This window comes from Chiloscyllium punctatum, chromosome 38, assembly GCF_047496795.1.
Source record: "Chiloscyllium punctatum isolate Juve2018m chromosome 38, sChiPun1.3, whole genome shotgun sequence".
NCBI lineage: Eukaryota > Metazoa > Chordata > Chondrichthyes > Orectolobiformes > Hemiscylliidae > Chiloscyllium > Chiloscyllium punctatum.
In genome coordinates this window covers 1,761,591-1,782,881 of record NC_092776.1, presented here as the reverse complement: position 1 = coordinate 1,782,881, position 21,291 = coordinate 1,761,591, and the positions used below count along the sequence as shown (strand labels likewise).

General features: G+C 46.5%; 1 protein-coding gene across 3 annotated transcripts in view; it reads left to right on the top strand.

Moving 5' to 3' along the window:
- rbm20 (RNA binding motif protein 20) overlaps positions 1-21,291 on the top strand; it is a 246,384-nt gene that overhangs the window by 182,161 nt on the left and 42,932 nt on the right. For all 3 annotated transcript variants that reach the window (XM_072557042.1, XM_072557041.1, XM_072557043.1), the window contains exons 4-7: positions 22-107; positions 804-889; positions 17,198-17,344; positions 18,516-18,647. In XM_072557042.1, coding sequence (XP_072413143.1) covers positions 22-107; positions 804-889; positions 17,198-17,344; positions 18,516-18,647 — 451 coding nt within the window. The remainder of the gene's footprint in view (positions 1-21; positions 108-803; positions 890-17,197; positions 17,345-18,515; positions 18,648-21,291) is intronic.

Here is a 21,291-nt window from a genome sequence, read left to right as displayed (position 1 = left end):
GAATTCTGATTTTAATCCCAGTTCAGGCATTGGGTTAACGCATTTGACAAGATCAACAAATGGAGCAGTCAATTCGTGCGGATCCAATATCATTTTGAATCCTTCCGGTAATCAATTTAAATCTATTATGCTCCTTTTTTTACAGAAAAAAGTAAGTAATGTCTCTCAATAAAGTTAAACCTAATTGAGAGTGTTTGGAATGTTAACTCTGCCTGGTTTGTGCTAATTATAGGTCCCTGTTGATTTTAATAATAAATCCTGAATACTGAAGCTGGAGAAAAATGTGGAAAAGATCTGATTAGTTGTGAGTGAGTCTGATGGTAGGATTGAGAACACAAGTGCAACAAAGCACTTAACATGAAGTCACCTGTCTGAAGTTCAGTAGCCCCTGTTTGTGTAGTTTTGTAATTATACAATGTGAGTGATATTACATTCACTGTATAATATCCGAGCTCAGTTTGGCTGCGTTGATCACTGAGATAATTTTAAAAATCTCAATGTGGATACTCCCGTCAAATGGCAACCCCCTCTGGTAGAGTATTGGTGGGGCTTTACTGGACAGTGCTCCAGAGCAGGAGGGGAGAGGGGAGAACAGTAATTTGGGATTATCAAGCAGAAATTATATCACATTATTCTGCAATTGGTCTCATTTCAGTTAATTCACAACCAATAAACACAGTGCTTTATTGTTCATAAGTTTTACCATTATTAGATTTGCCAGATGCAGACCAGCTCTAGATATTGTGTGGCATTTTGAAGGATCTCCATAATTTTGCTTCATGTTATTGTCCATTATCTTTCAGACCTTCCACTGGACAATAATCAATCTCAACTGAGGACATTTTCCCAACCAAGCCATGGATTCACTTCCACACCCTCAGGGTCAAAGGTATTTCATTCCTCGTTACTCAACAGTTATGCGATTCACCTTAACTTCCCTTTCTATTTGTTTATTTAAATTCTCGAACGTGAACGGTGCTGAGTAAGCTATATCCTAGAGGACGGTAGGTATTCAGAAAGCTTTTTGTTCCATGATTCAATCATTTTGCTGGGCTCCTTCAGTGAGAATGAACTGGCTCCATTCAATAAAGACCTTCTTACTGAGCACAATGGGTGCTTCAAGGTGCTCTCCTGATTAGAGCTGAGCTTGGGAGATTCGGAACTTGTGAACCTCTGAGCTGCTAGAGCATGGGCTGAACCTCCTGGAGAGAGGTGATGACTCACAGGTCAGCCCTCAGCTACTTGCTCCTTAACCTGGCTTGAAACTCCATCTTTCTGACCTCAACATGGTCCTCCTTAAAAACACGGAGCGTTACCTGACCTGGGAATCTTGCAGCACAGCATCAACTTTGAAGGAAAAGCAGAGTCAGGTTTCTAAGTGCCCAGGAGTTTGAGTAGGTTTTAATGGTTTAATGTTTCCTGGGTCACTGTTTAGGTACCTGAGTCAGAGTGCTCCAAACTCTCCACGTTGTAAACACTTTCACAGGATTCCAGAATGCAGGGTAATTGCTCCCACAATTTGGAATTTACCAGGGAATCCTGGGCTGGTTGGAGTTTGGGGAAGTTGTTGGGTGAAAAGGTGCAGTAACACATCGTACATCCCATTGAAACATATCACACTGTCACAGCACCAGGCTGAAGGCTCAAGCTGCTGAAGATTTATAGCAGTTTTATTGTTGAACGTGCAGCAGTGTCCACTCCCCCCCTCAGCAGTGTCCACTCCCCCCTCAGCAGTGTCCACTCCCCCCTCAGCAGTGTCCACTCCCCCCCTCAGCAGTGTCCACTCCCCCCCTCAGCAGTGTCCACTCCCCCCCCTCGGTAGTGTCCACTCTCCCCCCCTCAGCAGTGTCCACTCTCCCCCCTCGGCAGTGTCCACTCTCCCCCCCTCAGCAGTGTCCACTCCCCCCTCGGCAGTGTCCACTCCCCCCCTCGGCAGTGTCCACTCCCCCCCTCGGCAGTGTCCACTCCCCCCCTCAGCAGTGTCCACTCCCCCCCTCAGCAGTGTCCACTCCCCCCTCAGCAGTGTCCACTCCCCCCCCTCGGCAGTGTCCACTCTCCCCCCCTCAGCAGTGTCCACTCTCCCCCCTCGGCAGTGTCCACTCTCCCCCCCCCTCAGCAGTGTCCACTCCCCCCTCGGCAGTGTCCACTCCCCCCCTCGGCAGTGTCCACTCCCCCCCTCGGCAGTGTCCACTCCCCCCCTCAGCAGTGTCCACTCCCCCGTCAGCAGTGTCCACTCCCCCCCTCAGCAGTGTCTATTCCCCCCCTCAGCAGTGTCTATTTCCCCCCCCCCCCTCGGTAGTGTCCTCTTCCCTCCCTCGGCAGTGTCCTCTTACCCCCTCGGCAGTGTCTACTCCCCCCTCGGCAGTGTCTATTCCCCCCCTTGGCAGTGTCCTCTTCCCCCCCCTCGGTAATGTCTACTCCCCCCTCGGCAGTGTCTAATCCCCCCCTCAGCAGTGTCTATTCCCCCCTCGCCAGTGTTTATTCCCCCCCTCGGCAGTGTCCTCTTCCCCCCTCGGCAGTGTCCTCTTCTCCCCCTCGGTAATGTCTACTCCCCCCTCGGCAGTGTCTAATCCCCCCCTCAGCAGTGTCCTCTTCCCCCCTTCGGCAGTGTCTACTCCCCTCTCAGCAGTGTCTATTCCCCCCTCGGCAGTGTCTATTCCCCCCCCTCGGCAGTGTCCTCTTCCACTCCTCGGCAGTGTCTACACCCCCTCGGCAGTGTCCACTCCCCCACTCGGCAGTGTCTATTCCTCCCCTCGGCAGTGTCCTCTTCCACTCCTCGGCAGTGTCTACACCCCCTCGGCAGTGTCCACTCCCCCCCTCGGCAGTGTCTATTCCTCCCCTCGGCAGTGTCCTCCTCCCCCCCTCAGCAGTGTCTACTCCCCCCACCCCCGGCAGTGTCTACTCCCCTCGGCAGTGTCTATATCCACCCCTTGGCAGTGCCTATTCCCCCCCTCGGCAGTGTCCACTCCCCCCTCAACAGTGTCCACTCCCCCCCCAGCAGTGTCTACTCCCCCCCCTCCCCCCCCCGGCAGTGTCTACTCCCCTCGGCAGTGTCTATATCCCCCCCTTGGCAGTGTCCACTCCCCCCTCAGCAGTGTCTACTCCCTCCCTCAGCAGTGTCTACTCCCCCCTCGGCAGTGCCTATTCCCCCCCTCAGCAGTGTTCACTCCCCCCTCAGCAATGTCTATTCCCCCCCTCGGCAGTGTCTACTCCCCCCTCGGCAGAGTCCACTCCCCCCTCAGCAGTGTCTATTCCCCCCCTCGGCAGTGTCCTCTCCCCCCCTCGGCAGTGTCTATTCCCCTCCTCGGCAGTGTCCACCCCCCCCCCCCCCCCTCGGCAGTGTCCTCTCCCCCCCTCGGCAGTGTCTACTCCCCCCCTCGGCAGTGTCTACTCCCCCCCTCAGCAGTGTTCTCTCCCCCCTCGGCAGTGCCTACCCCCCCTCAGCAGTGTCCACTCCCCCTCCTCGGCAGTGTCTATTCCTCCCCCAGCAGTGTCTATTCCCCCCTTGGCAGTGTCCACTCCCCCCTCAGCAGTGTCTACTCCCCCTCCTTGGCAGTGTCTATTCCTCCCCCAGCAGTGTCTATTCCCCCCTCGGCAGTGTCTATTCCCCCTTGGCAGTGTCTACTCCCTCCTTGGCAGTGTCTATTCCCCCCTCGACAGTGTCCTCTCCCCCCTTGACAGTGTCCTCTCCCCCCTCGGCAATGTCCTCTCCCCCCTCGGCAGTGTCTACTCCCCCATCGGCAGTGTCTACTCCCCCCTCGGCAGTGTCTACACCCCTCCTCGGCAGTGTCTATTCCCCCCTCGGCAGTGTCTATTCCCCCCTGGGTGTGTCTATTCCCCCCCTCGGCAGTGTCCTCTCCCCCCTCTACCTGGATATTCTCTTCTCACCGACCGAGGGAATACCCAACTCTTGTACATTTTTTAATGACTTTGTTCACGCACTTTATGACACTCCTCTGGAGCAGGGGGCACTCGAATGCAGACCTTCTGTCCCAGAGACAGGGACTCTACCACTATCAAGTATAGTGACTCTAGGTCAGCATCACTAGTGTAATAATGGCTAGCGTTAACAATGACTTTCCTTTTGTTATTAACCTAACACTAAATCCTAGGCAAACGTGAGGGTGCAGATGCTGGAGACCAGAGTCTAGGTTAGAGTGGTGCTGGAAAAGCACAGCAGGTCAGGCAGCATCCGAGGAGCAGGAAAATCAACATTTCAGGTCGGAGCCCTTCAGGCCTGATGAAGGGCTTTTGCCTGAAACATCAATTTTCCTGCTTCTCAGATGCTGCCTGACCTGCTGTGCTTTTCCAGCACCACTCTGATCCTAACATTAAATCCTGTTTGTTTGAGATGAATATTCCTGTTAGTGTGAAGGGGAAGGCTGCTATATGCAGAGAATGCTGGATGATGAGAGAAATCGAGGCTCCAGTCAGAGAAAAGAAGGAGGCATGTGTCAGGTACAAAGAGCTGGGTTTGTGTGAATCCCTACAGGAGTATAAAGGCAGTAGGATTATACTCAAGATGGAAATCAGGAGGGCAAAAAGGGGACATGAGATAGGGTTAAGGAGAATCCAAATGGATTCTACAAATACATTGAGGGCAAAAAAGTAACTAGGGAGAGAATAGGGCCACTTAAAAATCACCGTGGCCATCTATGTGTGGAACCACGGGAGATGAGTGAGAAACAAATATTTTGCGCCAATATTTAATGTGAAGAAGGACATGGAAGCTAGGGAACTTGGGGAAATAAATAGTGATGTCTTGAAAAGTGTCCATGTTACTGAAGAGGAGGTGCTGAACGTCTTAAGCTCATAAAAGTAGATAAATACCCAGGACCAGAACAAGTGTAACCCAGGGCATTGTAGGAATCTAGGGAAGTGATTGCTGGGCCCTTTGCTGAGATATTTACATCATTGACAGCCACGGGTGAGATGCCGGGAGACTAGAGGGCAGTTAATGTGGTGCCACTATTTAAGATAGATGGTTCGGAGAAACCAGGGAACTATAGACCAGTGAGCCTGATATCAGTGGTGGGTAGGTTGTTGGAGGGGATTCTGAGGGACAGGATTTACATATATTTGGAAAGGCAAGGACTGATTATGGATAGTCACCATGGCTTTGTGTGTGGGAAATCATGTCTCACAAACTTGATTGAGTTTTTTGAAGACGTGACACAGACGATTGATGAAGCATATAGACATTGTCTATATGAATTTCAGCAAGGTGTTTGACAATGTTCCACAGGGGAGGCTGGTTAGCAAGGTTAGATCACATAGAATACAGGGATAACTAGCTATTTTGATACAAAATTACTTTAAAGGTAGAGGATAGAGGGTAGTGGTGGAGGGTTGTTTTTCAGACTGGAGGCCCGTGACCAGTGGAGTGCCACAAGGATCGGTGCTGGGTCCACTACTTTTTGTCATTTATATAAATGATTTGGATGTGAACATAGAAGGTATGGTTAGTAAGTTTGCAGATGACACCAAAATTGATGGTGGAACAGACAGTGAAGAAGGTTATCTCCGAATAGAATAGGAATTTGATCAGATGGGCAAGGTGCTGTATTTAGGTAAGGCAAATCAGGCCAGGACTTATACACTTAATGGTAGGGCCCTGGGTAATGTTGCTGAACAAGGAGACCTTGGAGTGCAGGTGTATTGCTCCTTGGAAGTGGAGTCGCAGGTGACACGGCAGTGAAGAAGGTGTTTGGTATGCTTTCCTTTATTGGTCAGTGCATTGAGTAAAGGAATTGGGAAGTCATGTTGCAGCTGTATAGGACATTGGTGAGGTCACTTTTAGAATACTGTGTTCAGTTCTGGTCTCCCTGCTACAGGAAAGATGTTGTTACACTTGAGGGAGTTCAGAAAGGATTTACAAAGATGTTGCTGGGATGGAAGGGGTTGAGCTACAGGGAGAGGTTGTTTTCCCTGGAACATCAGAGGCTGAGGGGTGGCCTTTTAGAGGTTTATAAAGTCATGAGGGGCATAGGTAGGATAAATAGACAAGGTCTTTACCCTGGAGTGGAGGAATCCAGAAATAGAGGGCATAGGTTTAGGGTGAGAGGGGAAAGATATAAAAGAGACCTAAGGGGAAACCTTTTCTCTCAGAGGGTGGTACATGTATGGATGAGATACCAGAGGAAGTGGTGGAGGCTCGTACAATTACAACATTTAAAAGGCATCTGGGTAGGTTTATGAATAGGAAAGGGTTTGGAGGGATATAGGCCAAGTGCTGGCAGGTGGGATTTGGTCAGATTAGGATGTCTGATCAGTGCAGATGAGCTGAACTAAAGGGTCTGTTTCCGTGCAGTATAACCCTATGACTCCCTAAATCCCCCTTTTGACAAGGAACTAATTATAAGCATTACCGACCAGGTCAGTGCAACAATCACATAAAGGTGAAAGAAAGAACATTTGAACCCTACCCCCACCCCCCACCCCCACATTCTTTAGACTCACAGCCCCTTTGCCCCTGTTGTCAGAATTGACACTGACTCCCCTCCACCATCTGCTGACCTATGCAACTTGATGCCACAACCAAAGCCCCCTCCTCCCCACCCCCACCAAACTCCTGTCAGATCCAGTATCTCTCAACCACCTTGATTTACCCTCAATACTCCATCACTCCTTGGCACCCTAACTACCTGGTACCTTACCCTTACTCACCTGGCACCTGACCTCCCTGGCACCCAGCTCCTACCAACAGCAATCACCTATCCAGCTTCTTTCCTGGTGTCCTACCCCTATCCACCTGGCACTTTACCTGCTTGGTACACTCCCCCTCCCCTCCCCTCCCCCAGCAGCTCTCACTGTGACTCTCTCTGACCTTACAGAATATGGCAATGATTGCTGGGAAGATAATTGACTGGTTTGCCTGCTCCTCTCCGTTCTGAGCTATGAGAGAACATGGAGAACTACACGAGACTCCGTGTTTCCGAGGAAGTCCTGAATGGATTCTCCCGCCAGAAATGTGCAGTTCTTTCCTGGGTTAAAGAGGGGGAGCTGGGTGGTGACCTGTCTGTGAATGCCATTCCTGGAAAAATTCCAGCCTATCCAATACAAACCTTCCTAAACCTGCCCAAACCTGCCTGAATCTCTCTCTTACTGAAAAAGTGAGTTGTTTGGTCATCCACCCTGATATCCCGTAGGGTCAGCGGTTGCTCGACAACCCCACCTTGAGGTGATAGACCGTACTGCTTCATAAACACTTACCCACTGCAATTCCACTTCGAGACTTGACAATGGTCACAGCCCCTTAGTTAGGAGTTAGGGCTGGCAGTGGGGACGGGCTGGGGACAGGGTGGGTGCAGACCCCACCTGCCATTAGTGTCTCAGAGCTCCCAATCCCCACTCGGGACCAGACCAGCCGTTACTTTGGGGATTTCTGGAGACCATATCCAATCCCAGATCGAGCCTCATGTTTCTGCATATGCCCATTAAAAATAACAAGGTCAGAAGTCACTCGACACCAGGTTGTGGTCCAGTGGGTTTATTGAAATCACAAGCTTTCGGAGCACTGCTGCTTTATCAGGTAAGGTGGAGGAAATGCACCTGGATGAAGGAGCAGTTCACCAACCGCTTGTGATTTCAAATAAATCTGTTGGACTATAATCTGGTGCCGTCTGACTTCTGACCTTGTCTACCCCAGTCCACACCAGTGCCTCCACATCATTTAAAAATAATACTCAGGACAGCCTCTGGTTTAGAAATAAATTACTCACAAATCCATACATGTCATCCTAAATCTCATCATTGTTTTCATGTTCACAGATAATTTATTTATTAAAGCATTTTGATTTACCTGCCAAGTATTAAATAAAACAAGAACTGCATCATCATCATCCTATTTATATAAACATTTGTCATGCCAATTGTCAAATAACCTGTTATTTACAGCTGCAGTTATATAAATCAATTTAATGTATCATTTTTATTACTCCATCGTTCTTTCTGCACTGGTCATAAACAGAGAGTGAGACAGATGCTATTTTTATGATCTGTCCAGTTTCTATCATTGCTTGAGTCTGACCATTAATATACACTGGGTCGTGACCTGTGTGTACATGGTCCTTTGATTATGGATAGGGATGGAGCATTGGTACTTTGTCAATTTTACTTTTCTCACCCTTAAATATTAAAATTCAGGTACCTGCAAAACCTGAATATTATTGACAGTAAGTTATATTTGTTTGAAGTAAATTTAGGAATTGGTTGCTGCCTAGTTTCAGGTTGGTCACTGGAGACAGTGAGTGGCCCCTCTGACCATGGAATAGGGAACCAGGAAACATGTGGCTGAGTGAGTGCTGCTATTGACCACGAGGATACATGGTATTGGGATCAGAAATGGAGTGGACCATTCAGCAGATTGAGCTGCTGCTATGGTTGTTATCATTGTGGATGGTCTTTACACTGAGGATGGGTTCCAGAGAGAGGCTGGTATCAAAATATTCAAGGATTCAAAATATCACATGAGTTTTGATGTATTAACATAAAGGTTTTATTCAAATATGGTGAACAATATTTACACATGGTCCCTTTCTGCTGATGATGTAAACTCCCGTATTCACCGTAACCTGTTACACTGCACTATCAGACCTGTGTTCCACTCTCCCATCTCTTCTCAAATTCAATTAATTCACTGAAAGATAAAAGCAGCTGACCACACAAACCCTAACTGTAGTCTGCAGTGGAGCTTTCCCAACTGTCTGTGATAGAGAACTCTAAAGATTCACAATGTTCTGACAGAGGAAATTTCTCCTTGTCTTGGTTCCATACAGACCAACTGCACTGTCTCCTGAGACTGTCTCACCCAACACCCCAATGTCTCAGCCATTAAAACAACCTCTCAGTGTCAGTGCTGTTGTGTACAGTGGGGGTGCGGGTCGTCAGTCGGGAAGCTGGTCCCCACAGCCTGGCCTGTTACCCTCCCCACAGACTGGCCTGTTACCCTCACCACAGACTGGCCTGTTACCCTCCCCACAGCCTGGCCTGTTACCCTGCCCACAGACTGGCCTGTCACCCTGCCCACAGACTTGCCTGTTACCCTGCCCACTGACTCGCCTGTTACCCTGCCCACAAACTGGCCTGTTACCCTCCCCACAGACTGGCCTGTTACCCTGCCCACAGACTCGCCTGTTACCCTGCCCACAAACTGGCCTGTTACCCTCCCCACAGACTGGCCTGTTACCCTACCCACAGACTGGCCTGTTACCCTCCCCACAGACTGGCCTGTTACCCTCCCCACAGACTGGCCTGTTTCCCTCGACACAGACTGGCCTGTTACCCTCCCCACAGACTGGCCTGTTTCCCTCGACACAGACTGGCCTGTTTCCCTCGACACAGACTGGCCTGTTACCCTCCCCACAGACTGGCCTGTTTCCCTCGACACAGACTGGCCTGTTTCCCTCGACACAGACTGGCCTGTTACCCTCCCCACAGTCTCGCCTGTTACCCTCCCCACAGGCTGGCCTGTTACCCTCCCCACAGTCTCTCCTGTTACCCTGCCCACAGACTGGCCTGTTACCCTCCCCACAGACTGGCCTGTTTCCCTTGACACAGACTGGCCTGTTACCCTCCCCACAGTCTCGCCTGTTACCCTCCCCACAGTCTCGCCTGTTACCCTGCCCACAGACTGGCCTGTTACTCTGCCCACAGACTGGCCTGTTACCCTCCCCACAGTCTCACCTGTTACCCTGCCCACAGACTGGCCTGTTACTCTGCCCACAGACTGGCCTGTTACCCTCCCCACAGTCTCACCTGTTACCCTCCCCACAGTCTCACCTGTTACCCTCCCCACAGACTGGCCTATTACCCTCCCCACAGACTCACCTGTTACCCTCCCCACAGACTGGCCTATTACCCTCCCCACAGACTCACCTGTTACCCTCCCCACAGCCTGGCCTATTACCCTCCCCACAGACTCACCTGTTACCCTCCCCACAGCCTGGCCTATTACCCTCCCCACAGACTCACCTGTTACCCTCCCCACTGTCTCGCCTGTTACCCTCCCCACAGACTGGCCTGTTACCCTGCCCACAGTCTCGCCTGTTTCCCTGCCCCAGTTGTACGGTACTTGGGGCTTATCTTGGTTTTCCCTGTGGAAGTTTCCTTACAGGGCTGGGTGCAACATCAGCTCAAAGATCTCATCTTCAATATCCCGATACAAACCGGTGACCCCTCCCCCCATGAACCCAGTTGTTGAGGGGTCCAACCAGCCTTAAAGACACTGCTGGAGGCTGTTTCTCCTTAAATCCTGGACCCTACTCGATCCTAATTCTGCAGCTCCTCACACTCACTGACATTGGAATCTGTTCAATCAGCCAGAGAACACAAGTTGCAGTATGTGCAGTGTCAGGTAGTAAAATAATCTGCATTTCTCTTTGAGACATCTTAAAATATAGACTTCCTCAACTCACATTCCTGTGATCCAGGGCTGCTTTATATAAACATATTGATTTTTAAATTCACTCACAGGATGTGGGAGTTAAAAACAAATGACTGCGGATGCTGGAGTCTGGAACCAAAAGAGAAAATCTTGGAAAATCTCAGCAGGTCTGGCAGCATCTGTAAAGAGAGAAAAGAGCTGACATTTCGAGTCTAACTAACCCTTTGTCAAAGCTAAAAAAAGGGAGAAATAGGGAGGATGTGGGAGTTGCTGGCTGACCAGGGCTTATTGAGAAGGTGATGGGGAGCTGCCTTATGAACAGTTGCAGGCCATGCTGTATTTCCAATGATACAGAGAAAATCTCAAATTCTGGAGATTTGGACAAATTTCCCCCTGCCCCGCCTCTCCCCCAAAAAAAAACCAAATGGTGAAAATGTGGACAGAACCATCATTTCTGGAAGGTAAAGACTGATTAATGCTTCGAATCTAAAACAGAAATTGCTGGAAAAACTCAGCAGGTCTGGCAGCATCTGTGGAGAGAAATCTGAGTTAATGCTTGGATTCAGTGACCCTTCTATGGAAGGTTTTGAGTTTGATTCAGAGATGTTGGTTGGTGGTGTGTTGACATGGCAGGCAGCTGGAAATTCAGGGTCTTGTTTGCAGACAGGACATAGGCGTTCTGTGAAGTGGTCACCCAGTCTATGCTTCGTTCCCCCAGTGTAGAGGAGAGCACATTGGGAGCAGCGAATGCAGTCGACTAGATTGTGGGAAGTGCAGGGAAAGTGCTACTTCACCTGGAAGGTATGTTTGGGCCCTTGGATACTGAGGAGGGAGGAGGTGAATGGGCAGGTGTTACTCCTTCAGTGGTTTCAGAGGAGGGTGATGTGGGGCTGGGGGTGGGGGGTTGCTGTTGAGACTTCAGGAGTGAGCCAGGGTTCCCTCGAGGGAACAATCCTTGCGGAAAGCTGCTAAGGAAGGGGAGGGAAATACGTGTCTGGTGATGGCATCTTGCTGGAAGTGGTGGAAGTGGCAGTTAAAAGTGTGGATGCTGGTGTAGTGGCAGGGGGATCCTATCGCTGTTGTGGGAGGGAGGGGTGGGGTTGAGGGCAAAGTGTGGGAGATGGGTCAGACCTGGCTGAGGGCTCTGTTAAGGCCTGTGCTAGGGAATCCTTGGCTGAGGAACAAGGTGGTAAAAACAATGACTGCAGATGCTGGAAACCAGATTCTGGATTAGTGGTGCAGGAAGAGCACAGCAGTTCAGGCAGCATCCGAGGAACAGGGAAATTGACGTTTCGGGCAAAAGCCCTTCATCAGGAATACAGGAACAAGGTGGACATTTTGGAGACTCCCTTGTCGAAGTAGCCATCATCAGAACAAATGCAACAGAGGCTGAAGGACCTCTGTGCAGGTTAGCTGTGGGAGTCGGTGGGTTTCCCACGGAAACAGCAGGGTCTACAATCTTCAACTTGCAGAGCCACGTCAGTCTTTAACAGTTCCTCCCTACCAACCTTCTCCAATACATCCACATGAAATTAATAGTAGCATAACTTACGTGAAAATATTAACATAAACTATTCAAGGAAACCAAAAACCATGTTTTCATTGTGAGGGCGAGAAGCTTAGCAGTTGCCACTCTTTACAAATGACAATGTAGATGTTGTTCAGAAGCACCGTATGTGAGGGTGACTTCATGGCTACAAGTACATTTGAGCAGCAGGTTCCATGGTTCTTATTGTTCTTAATTAATTGGAAATGATAAATTATTCTGATTCTCCTATTGGATGCTGTTTTTAATCACAAAAATGCAGTACCTGACATAATTATCTTCATTCTGCACATCTTAATTGCTAGTTTATTTTAAAGATGGTCAAAAATCTTAAAAGTCCAGGAATTCAGAGTGTGGTCTGTTTTAATTTTGTTTCTTTTTCTATAGATACATAAACACAAAGCACTGATTTTTACTTTATGTATGTAAAGTATGCAATCTACCAGAGACATTTTGCAATCAATAAAGTTTTACCTCAGAAATGTCAATTTTTCATTTTAAGAATCCCAATGCATCGAATCATCCAGAAGAGAATGGGCCCTGCAGCCGACTGAATCCATTCTGTCAAAGCTACATCAAACCAACACTAACCACACTTTCCAACACTATTCCCTTGGCCTTGCACGTTATGACATTTCAAAGTGCAGTTATTTTACTTCAGACACTTATTTAAAAAGTTTCTTAAGATTCACAAAGGCTTCTCATCCCTAAAGCAAAGATCAAAAAGATTCGGTTGATGACACACCAAGCACCAGTCAACAAAGAGCTCAAACTTCAGCAAGAAGGTTCGAGTCTTGTTTCTAAAACGATGCTGCACATCAGCTTTGGTCTCAGCACCAGGAATGAGCAGAGAGTATCGCTGTAATCCCAGTATGGAACATTACTCACTCTCCCTTGGCACTTGTTAAATTTCCTCAGATTGTGAGGGAAACTGGGTGAGAATTGATTAAAGAAAATAATACTTTCTGGGAGGACAACTACAATCTCAGATTCTTATCAACATAGATTTCGGTAAATAATGAATAACAAAAGAAGGACCTTGCTGTTAATCAGCAGCTACTTTTGATTTGGCCTGATCGTTGTACAAACACCATTGGAAACAATTGCTGGAAGATTTTTTCATTTTGATTCATTCAAATGATTCAAAACTAAATCACAGATTTCAAAGTGTCTAAGAGTCTTGAATGCAAACATCTTGGATATCATTTTTCTGCACAAACGTTCCATCCCCTTTGTTTTCATTTACCCTTCCAAAGTATAAGTTTTGTTCTTAACTTGTCAGTCTTTGTATTTTCCTTAATCCTTCACAAGTGAACGATGTGGTAAATATTAATTACGGAGCTAAACAGATAACCCCAGATATGTCAGTGTGGTGAGTTTTGATGTTGAATTCAGAAATCTGTAACTTCTGAGCTATCACCAAAATAAATTTATCCTGAAAGTTATTGAACGATTGTAAACAGTTGTCAGGGTAGAGTACTCACCATCCTGGCAAAAACAATGACTGCAGATGCTGGAAACCAGATTCTGGATGAGTGGTGCTGGAAGAGCACAGCAGTTCAGGCAGCGTCCAAGGAGCAGCGAAATCGACGTTTCGGGCAAAAGCCCTTCATCAGGAATAAAGGCAGTGAGCCTGAAGCGTGGAGAGATAAGCTAGAGGAGGGTGGGGGTGGGGATAAAGTAGCATAGAGTACAATGGGTGAGTGGGGGAGGAGATGAAGGTGATAGGTCAAGGAGGAGAGGGTGGAGTGGATAGGTGGAAAAGGAGATAGGCAGGTAGGACAAGTCAAGGAGACAGTAACTGAGCTGGAAGTTTGGAACTAGGGTGAGGTGGGGGAAGGGAAAATGAGGAAACTGTTGAAGTCCTCATTGATGCCCTGGGGTTGAAGTGTTCCAAGGCGGAAGATGAGGCGTTCTTCCTCCAGGTGTCTGGTGGTGAGGGAGCGGCGGTGAAGGAGGCCCAGGACCTCCATGTCCTCGGCAGAGTGGGAGGTGGAGTTGAAATGTTGGGCCACGGGGCGGTGTGGTTGATTGGTGCGGGTTTCTCGGAGATGTTCCCTAAAGCGCTCTGCTAGGAGGCGCCCAGTCTCCCCAATGTAGGGAAGACCGCATCGGGAGCAACGGATACAATAAATGATATTAGTGGATGTGCAGGTAAAACTTTGATGGATGTGGAAGGCTCCTTTGGGGCCTTGGATGGAGGTGAGGGAGGAGGTGTGGGCGCTGGTTTTACAGTTCCTGCGGTGGCAGGGGAAGGTGCCAGGATGGGAGGGTGGTTCGTAGGGGGGTGTGGACCTGACCAGGTAGTCACGGAGGGAACGGTCTTTGCGGAAGGCGGAAAGGGGTGGGGAGGGAAATATATCCCTGGTGGTGGGGTCTTTTTGGAGGTGGCGGAAATGTCGGCGGATGATTTGGTTTGTGCGAAGGTTAGTAGGGTGGAAGGTGAGCACCAGGAGCATTCTGTCTCATCCACACAATCCACTGCTTGGACTGAAACAGGCTTGGAGCAATTGCCTGTTTCCATTGATTTAGAAAATATCGTCAAGATTTTGAATTTCTATCTGAGTAAAAGGAACATCAGAATAGGAAACAAGTTTACTAAAAGAGTTGAAGGGTTGTTCTGTGAACTTCAACAGAAAGTTGATCATGTTTCATTGAAAAAATTAGTTTCCCACTCACTTCAAGTTCACTTTTGCTCCTGTCATAGACCAATTTCTCCTCTAGTCATCCTAAAAAGAGTCATAGGAAATGCTATTAAATCTTCTCAGGAGAACTATAATTGGAATATAAATAGGAAACCCAACCATTAATTTGCCTTTTGGATGTTAAAATGTCCCCAACTGTTTGACTGAGCTATTCTGATGCCAGTTGATGTCATTATTGGACTGTGTGGTAGGTGGGGACATGGTCAACACAGATATGATGACAAAGTTTAAAAAGCATTTAGATAGAGACATGAACTGTCATAGAATAGAGAGATATGGACCATGAGGTAAAAACAATAACTGCAGATGCTGGAAACCAGATTCTGGATTAGTGGTGCTGGAAGAGCACAGCAGTTCAGGCAGCATCCAAGTAGCTTCGAAATCGACATTTTGGGCAAAAGCCCTTCATCAGGAATAATATGGACCATGTGCAGGCAGATGGCATTATTTTAGAATAACATCATGGTTGGCACAGACATGGTGTCTGAAAGGCCAGATCCTGTATTGTACTGTTCTATGTTCTATGCAAATCAGGTCCCAGACAGAAATCTGGCTTGATAGATCATAGTTTGTTATGTTTTATTTAACAGAGTTGACGTTCACAGATATAAACATGCAATGTTGCAAATGTTTGTAGGGGAGATGAAGGCCGAGTCATATTATCACTAGATTGTTAACCTAGAGAGCCAGATAATATTCTCAGGACCTAGGTTCGAACCAAGTGAACCCACCTATTTCACTAATATCCTTTTTGGGAAGGAAACTGCCATCCTTACCTGGTCTGACCTATATGTGACTGCAGACCCACAGCAATGTGGTTGGCTCTTAACTGCCCTCTGGGTGAATTAGGAATGGACAATAAATGCTGGCCCAGCCAGCAACACCCTCATCCTGCGAATGGATGAAAAAAGCTTTCATTTTGACAATAAAACAGAAGTTTGTTACAAATGAAAAAAACTAAAATAGAATAAACTAAGCTTTTTACATATACCACAATTTGAAAAATTTCAAAACACATAATAGAACAAATTCTTATCTATTCCCAAAACAATTGTTTTACAGGATTCCAATACCGTTCCTTTTAATTTCTAAACTTTCTTAGCTTCAAATAATCCTTTCAGGTTTACAATCAAACACTTCTGGTCTGGAATTCACATATTAAAACTGTGGTGACCTATTTCCTTCTAACTTCGACCAACTTCTTACCAACTCCTTTCTTGTGGAGAAATGGTCTTACAACTAGCACCAGCCAGGACTTTCCCGAAGTACCCCAAAAGCATTCTCAGTCTCTGGGATTTTCTAAGCTCAAATCAATCCTTGATCGTTTTAAACCAAAAAGCAAACAAAAAATCATTTTTGCTCTCTCCAATCGTAAAACCCTCACAATAAAAATAAATTTTTGTTATCACACCAAGAGGGCCACCATTCAGCTACTGTCTGACCCAAAATAAAACACAAAGAGCTGGCCTCTCATAATTAGTTCCAATTTAAAATGAAGTTGTTGTCAGGGTGGAGGGAATTCTGGAAAATTTGCTTTTATTGCCCATTCCTAATTACTATCAGAAGATCCTGATGGGCCTTTCTTTCGAGCTGCAGTGATCCTTGAGCTGATGCTGTCCCCAATGACAAATTGACTGTGGAAAAGTGAATCCAGCCAAATGTAAAGGCAGGAATACTTTGTGCTTTGTGCAAGTGGATTTGGAGGTGAAATGTGTAAAGACAATTGGACTGAAGTGGTGAGTTACAAATGGAAGGAGACTCCACCATCGTTAGCTGTTGCTGTCTTTGTCTTAATCTATTCTTGGGCTTGTTGTTTTGCCAAAAAAAATCTACAAAGTCTGTGGAGGTCAAGGAAAGACATGAAAATTATTTACAAATGTGACTAACAGTAGCAAGATCTAACAAGGACCTGGACAAGGATGTAAGGGAACAAGATCATGATCACATGAACCGGTATCACTCTCTGTGATGATGTATATTATGTCTGCTTTACATATAATGCAGTAATCCCTTTATATTATAGCAACAGTTCAGCTCGCTTCTGAACTGGCTCATTACAAGAGCAAATCATCTGGTCTCATACCCCACCCGTAATATTCTTCTTTAGATAGTTATTCAATTTGATTCTGAAAGTCTCAGTTAAACCTGCCTCCCCCATACTCTCAGACAGTACATTTCAGATCCTAACCACTTGAGTGAACTTGCCTCCCCCACACTCTCAAACTCTATATCTCTGACCTCTTACTCTGTCGAGAAATATTTCCTTGTGAGCCTCGTTTTATTTTGCCAATCACTTTGATGTGGTGACCTCTAGTCCTGATTCTTCAAACAAATGGGAACAGTTTCTCCTTTTCTGCTCAGTGCAGATACTTTATGATTTTGGACTCAGAGTAACGGATAAATAAACAGGTGGATAAATTCTGAAAACAAAGATTCTACTCTTTCCCATTGGAAAAATGAATATGTTTTGCCTGATGTAGAATTTGCCTTTGTGACTGATAGTTGATTATCTTACACAATAACACTTTCCATTGTTCTGAAACTAATCTTCTTTATTTTTAGATGCTTCCACAACGGAAGCCTGGACCGAGTCGAGTTGTTCACATCTGTAATCTTCCTGAAGGAAGCTGCACGGAGAATGACGTCATTAATCTTGGACTCCCGTTTGGAAAAGTCACCAACTATATCCTCATGAGAGCCACAAACCAGGTGTGAACACAGAATTCTGCAACTGCCTCCTGAACCTTTGTCATCCCGAATACACTGCTCCTCCAACATTCCGACCAAACTAAAGCGAGATGTTTGTAATACTAAAGCTTTTCAAAAGGAAAGTCAATAGAGTTGCTCAGAATTTCCAGCCAGAAGCTCTCTATTTGGCGGGGCTGTTGTTTACCGGGTTAATGCTGTATTTGAGGCTGCACCCAGCTTTCCTCATTGAACCCTGTCGACTCCTCTATCCCAGAGTGTTGCAGAATAAAGCCTACAACTTGCATTTACCCCAGTACTGCTGTTGGGTAGTTCATGGGAGCTCTGTCACTTCCCCTTGCCCCACTCTTGGGCAGTAGTTAACTTCAATGGCTCACTATCGTGGAGAGAGGTGCCTATGGTCCTTTTTCACCTGTGGCAGCTTCCCTGCTCTTTCTCCCTTGTGTACTCATCTACGTTTTCTCAAATGTATCTATACACCTCGATAACCTTTTGTATTGCAAGTTCCTTATTCCTATTATTCGCAATGGAAAGGTTTGTGTCCTGAATTTTCCTACCTTTGATTTATGACTCTTTATTTTACACTAGTTCATTCGTGAAAGCATCCACTCCACATCCACCTTCTCAACTCCTTTCATTATTTTAAAGACATCTACTCAGTCATCTTTTATTCCCAGTGCCAGAACAATTCCAGTTTGTTCAATTAAATATTTGAGAGCTTTAAGAAGTGAGGAAGCAGCTGGAAAGCTCCTATTTCTGGGCTGGATTGTTCCACTTGAATCCTGGCTGCATTGGGTCAAAGAGAGAGACAACGTGGAGGGCTCAGGTACCCCTCAGTGTCTGACCTCACACCCAGCTACAAGCTCTGATGGGACGGCAAGTATCAGAGGGAAAACCTTCCATTATCTTATATCTTGAATCTGGGTGAACTTTGATCGTGAACTTCCAAACACATGAAATTCACTTTTTATTTTGGTCACAAACCTTCCCCCCCAGGTGTCCTGTGCCCTGCACTGGTTTGCCATCTGTCCCTGTGTGCCGTGTTTCAGTCTCCCTCAAGGCCTGGTTGAAGCTGGGAGGTCCCAAAGTGGGAATTTCCAGGATACATCAGTGCATTGTGATGCAGTGCAGTGATCCAGTGACTGTAAGGTGACCCTGTGTCATTGATTTGCAGGCCTTTTTGGAGATGGCATATCATGAGGCAGCTCAGGCAATGGTGCAGTTCTATCAACAGAAACCTCCAGCTATCAACGAGCAGCAACTGCTTGTCCGCATGTCCAAACAATACAAGGAACTCAAGCTGAAGGTGAGCTAACATTGAATCACATGATCGGACAGTTAGAAAGTAAATAAAATGTAGCAGTGGCATAACGCATATCGCATTAATCAAGCAATGGGTCATTGCAGCTGAGCCTGGGTTTAATCCGAGGGACTATGGGAATGCAGAACAGGCTGCAGGCAGTTAGCGAACTCCAATGTGTGAACATCTGAGAGAAGAACATTTCAGGGGGAAAGGATCCAGTAACTGGAGGTTCCCAGTCAACCTTACTGAATGTTTCAGTGAAAATGAGGAGGGCAAGAACAAAACCTGCTCAGAAACACACTCCAACTATTCTCCATCTAAGTATCAGCCTCATAGCCAGATATCTCCCAACCTCCACTTTGTCCTTGCAAGGACTGCCAGGGGACAATGTAACCAGTGGACAACATGCCAGTGGACAATGTGCCAGTGACAATGTGCCAGGAGACGATTCGACAGTGGACAATCTGACAGCGGTCAATCTGCCAGTGGACAATTCGACAATGGGTAATCTGACAGTGGACAATTGGGCAATGGACTATCTGCCAGTGGACAATTCAACAGTGGACAATCCTACAGTGGACAATCCCACAGTGGACAATCTGCCAGTGGGTAATCTGACAGTGGATATTCTGACAGTAGATATTCTGACAGTGGATATTCTGACAGTGGACAATCTGCCAGTGGACAATCCAATAGTGAGTAATGTGCCAGTGGACAATCTGACAGTACAATATGCAACAGGATCATCTCCCAACACTCGTTAATGTTTAAACCCTACACGATAATCCAACAACACCTGTCAATGTTTAAACCCATAAGATAATCTCCCCAGCACTCGTTAATGTTTAAATATCCCAAAACCCCGAGGATGTGCTGATGTCTGGCAAAGGAGAAATCTTACCCTGTCCCTTTTGAGATGTCAGCATGGATAGCATGGGGAGAGTCGTGTCCTTCTGTGTTGTGTCATTGGTTCGTTGGTTCGATGTGTCTCTAAATCAGCAGAGGTAGACAAATGGGATCAGCAAGGGGATGTGACGGGGGTGGGGAAGAAGTGTATTGTGAGTTTATGGAGACAGCCTCTCGGTTAGATGTCAGACAGAACATTCCCCCTTGGTCTGAATGCCACAATTTGTTCCTCCTTTGCTCTAAATCAGTTCATCAGAAACTGAGCTCACTGCCTTTTGGGGAAGGGGAGGAGCCCATTCAGAGTCGCCTGTTAAATATTAAATACAAATGTAGCTCTATCGTTCATCTTTGGAAGTCCCTGCTTGGATCATGTTCTACATTTGGATCTAATCTGGGATGGAGAGAAATCTGTCATGTCTCACTTAGAGTTCACTCTACTGTTCTCTTTATAAACTCAGCCTCTTAAATGAGAAAAGAAATAGCAGAACTAATACCTTTCCAAAACAGTTTACCCTTCCTATTCACACTCCAATTTCACAATGACCAGAACAAATAGAGGTATCCTGTTGACTTCCCTTAATTGTGTTGTTACACAAAGTGATCATTTCATTAATTCAGCTATTAACTGAATGGCTGAGTGGAATAAAGGCCGTGTTACTATGTTATAATGCTTCTCCTCAGCAATAAATCACTTTTAAGGTTTTAGCCCACAAATCAGTGTTTGGACAGAGCTCCTCTGTCAAGGACCTTGGAGCAAACAGTTTGGTGTGGTGTTGCATCCAGGCACACTGGGAAATGGAAACATGAGTAGGCCATTTGGCCCCTCAGGTTTGTTCCCACTATTCAAAACTGTATCTGTATCATAACTTCTCCTACCACCTTCAGTTCCATAATGCAGTATCTAAAACAGCATAATTGTTTGAAATAGGGTTAGCCACAGAAGAATCCTACGCTACCTGCCTACCTTTACTATGTTGCCTAACAGTAAACCATCTGCCTTACTGTATCTGTGGTTTTTCTACCTTTCCTGAAACTGCCATCTATCACACTGCCTGGTCTTCTAAATTCCTCCTGGTCTCTAACTACCACTCTGGCTGATCCATGCAATCTGATAGGATTCACATCCAAACACACTTCCTGCAGATGCTCCCTGATCTCCCACATCTCAAACAAAAGGCACCTCTGACTATTTAACCATCTACAGACCCAGAAATAGCCTAAAAACAAACACAACACACTTTGTTAACACAGTCTTACTGCTCAAAACACTGCTCTGGGATAATACAATACCTCTCTTTTATATTAAAATTCAATCAAGAGACAGATCTCGATAAAACATTTTAAAAAAAAAACCTCACGCTACTCACTATTATAGATTTACAACAAAAACAGAATAAGATTTATAAGTCTTAAAAACAAATACTTAGCTAATCAGGCTCTGAATTAATCACAGATTAGATTAGATTAGGTTACTTATAGTGTAGAAACAGGCCCTTCGGCCGAACAAGTCCACACCAACCCGCCGAAGCGCACCCACCCAGACCTAACACCTAATATCTAACACCTAACCCCTAACACCTAACACTATGGGCAAAACATCGCAGAGATGTTTGTAATTTCACAGTCAGTCTGCTGTGAAAGTTGTAATGAAACTATGGCTTTAAGAAATGTATTTTGTTCTGGTTTTGTTTTATGAAGAAAGGTTGAGGTAGAGGTACCAGGCCATCTGCTCCAATAAACA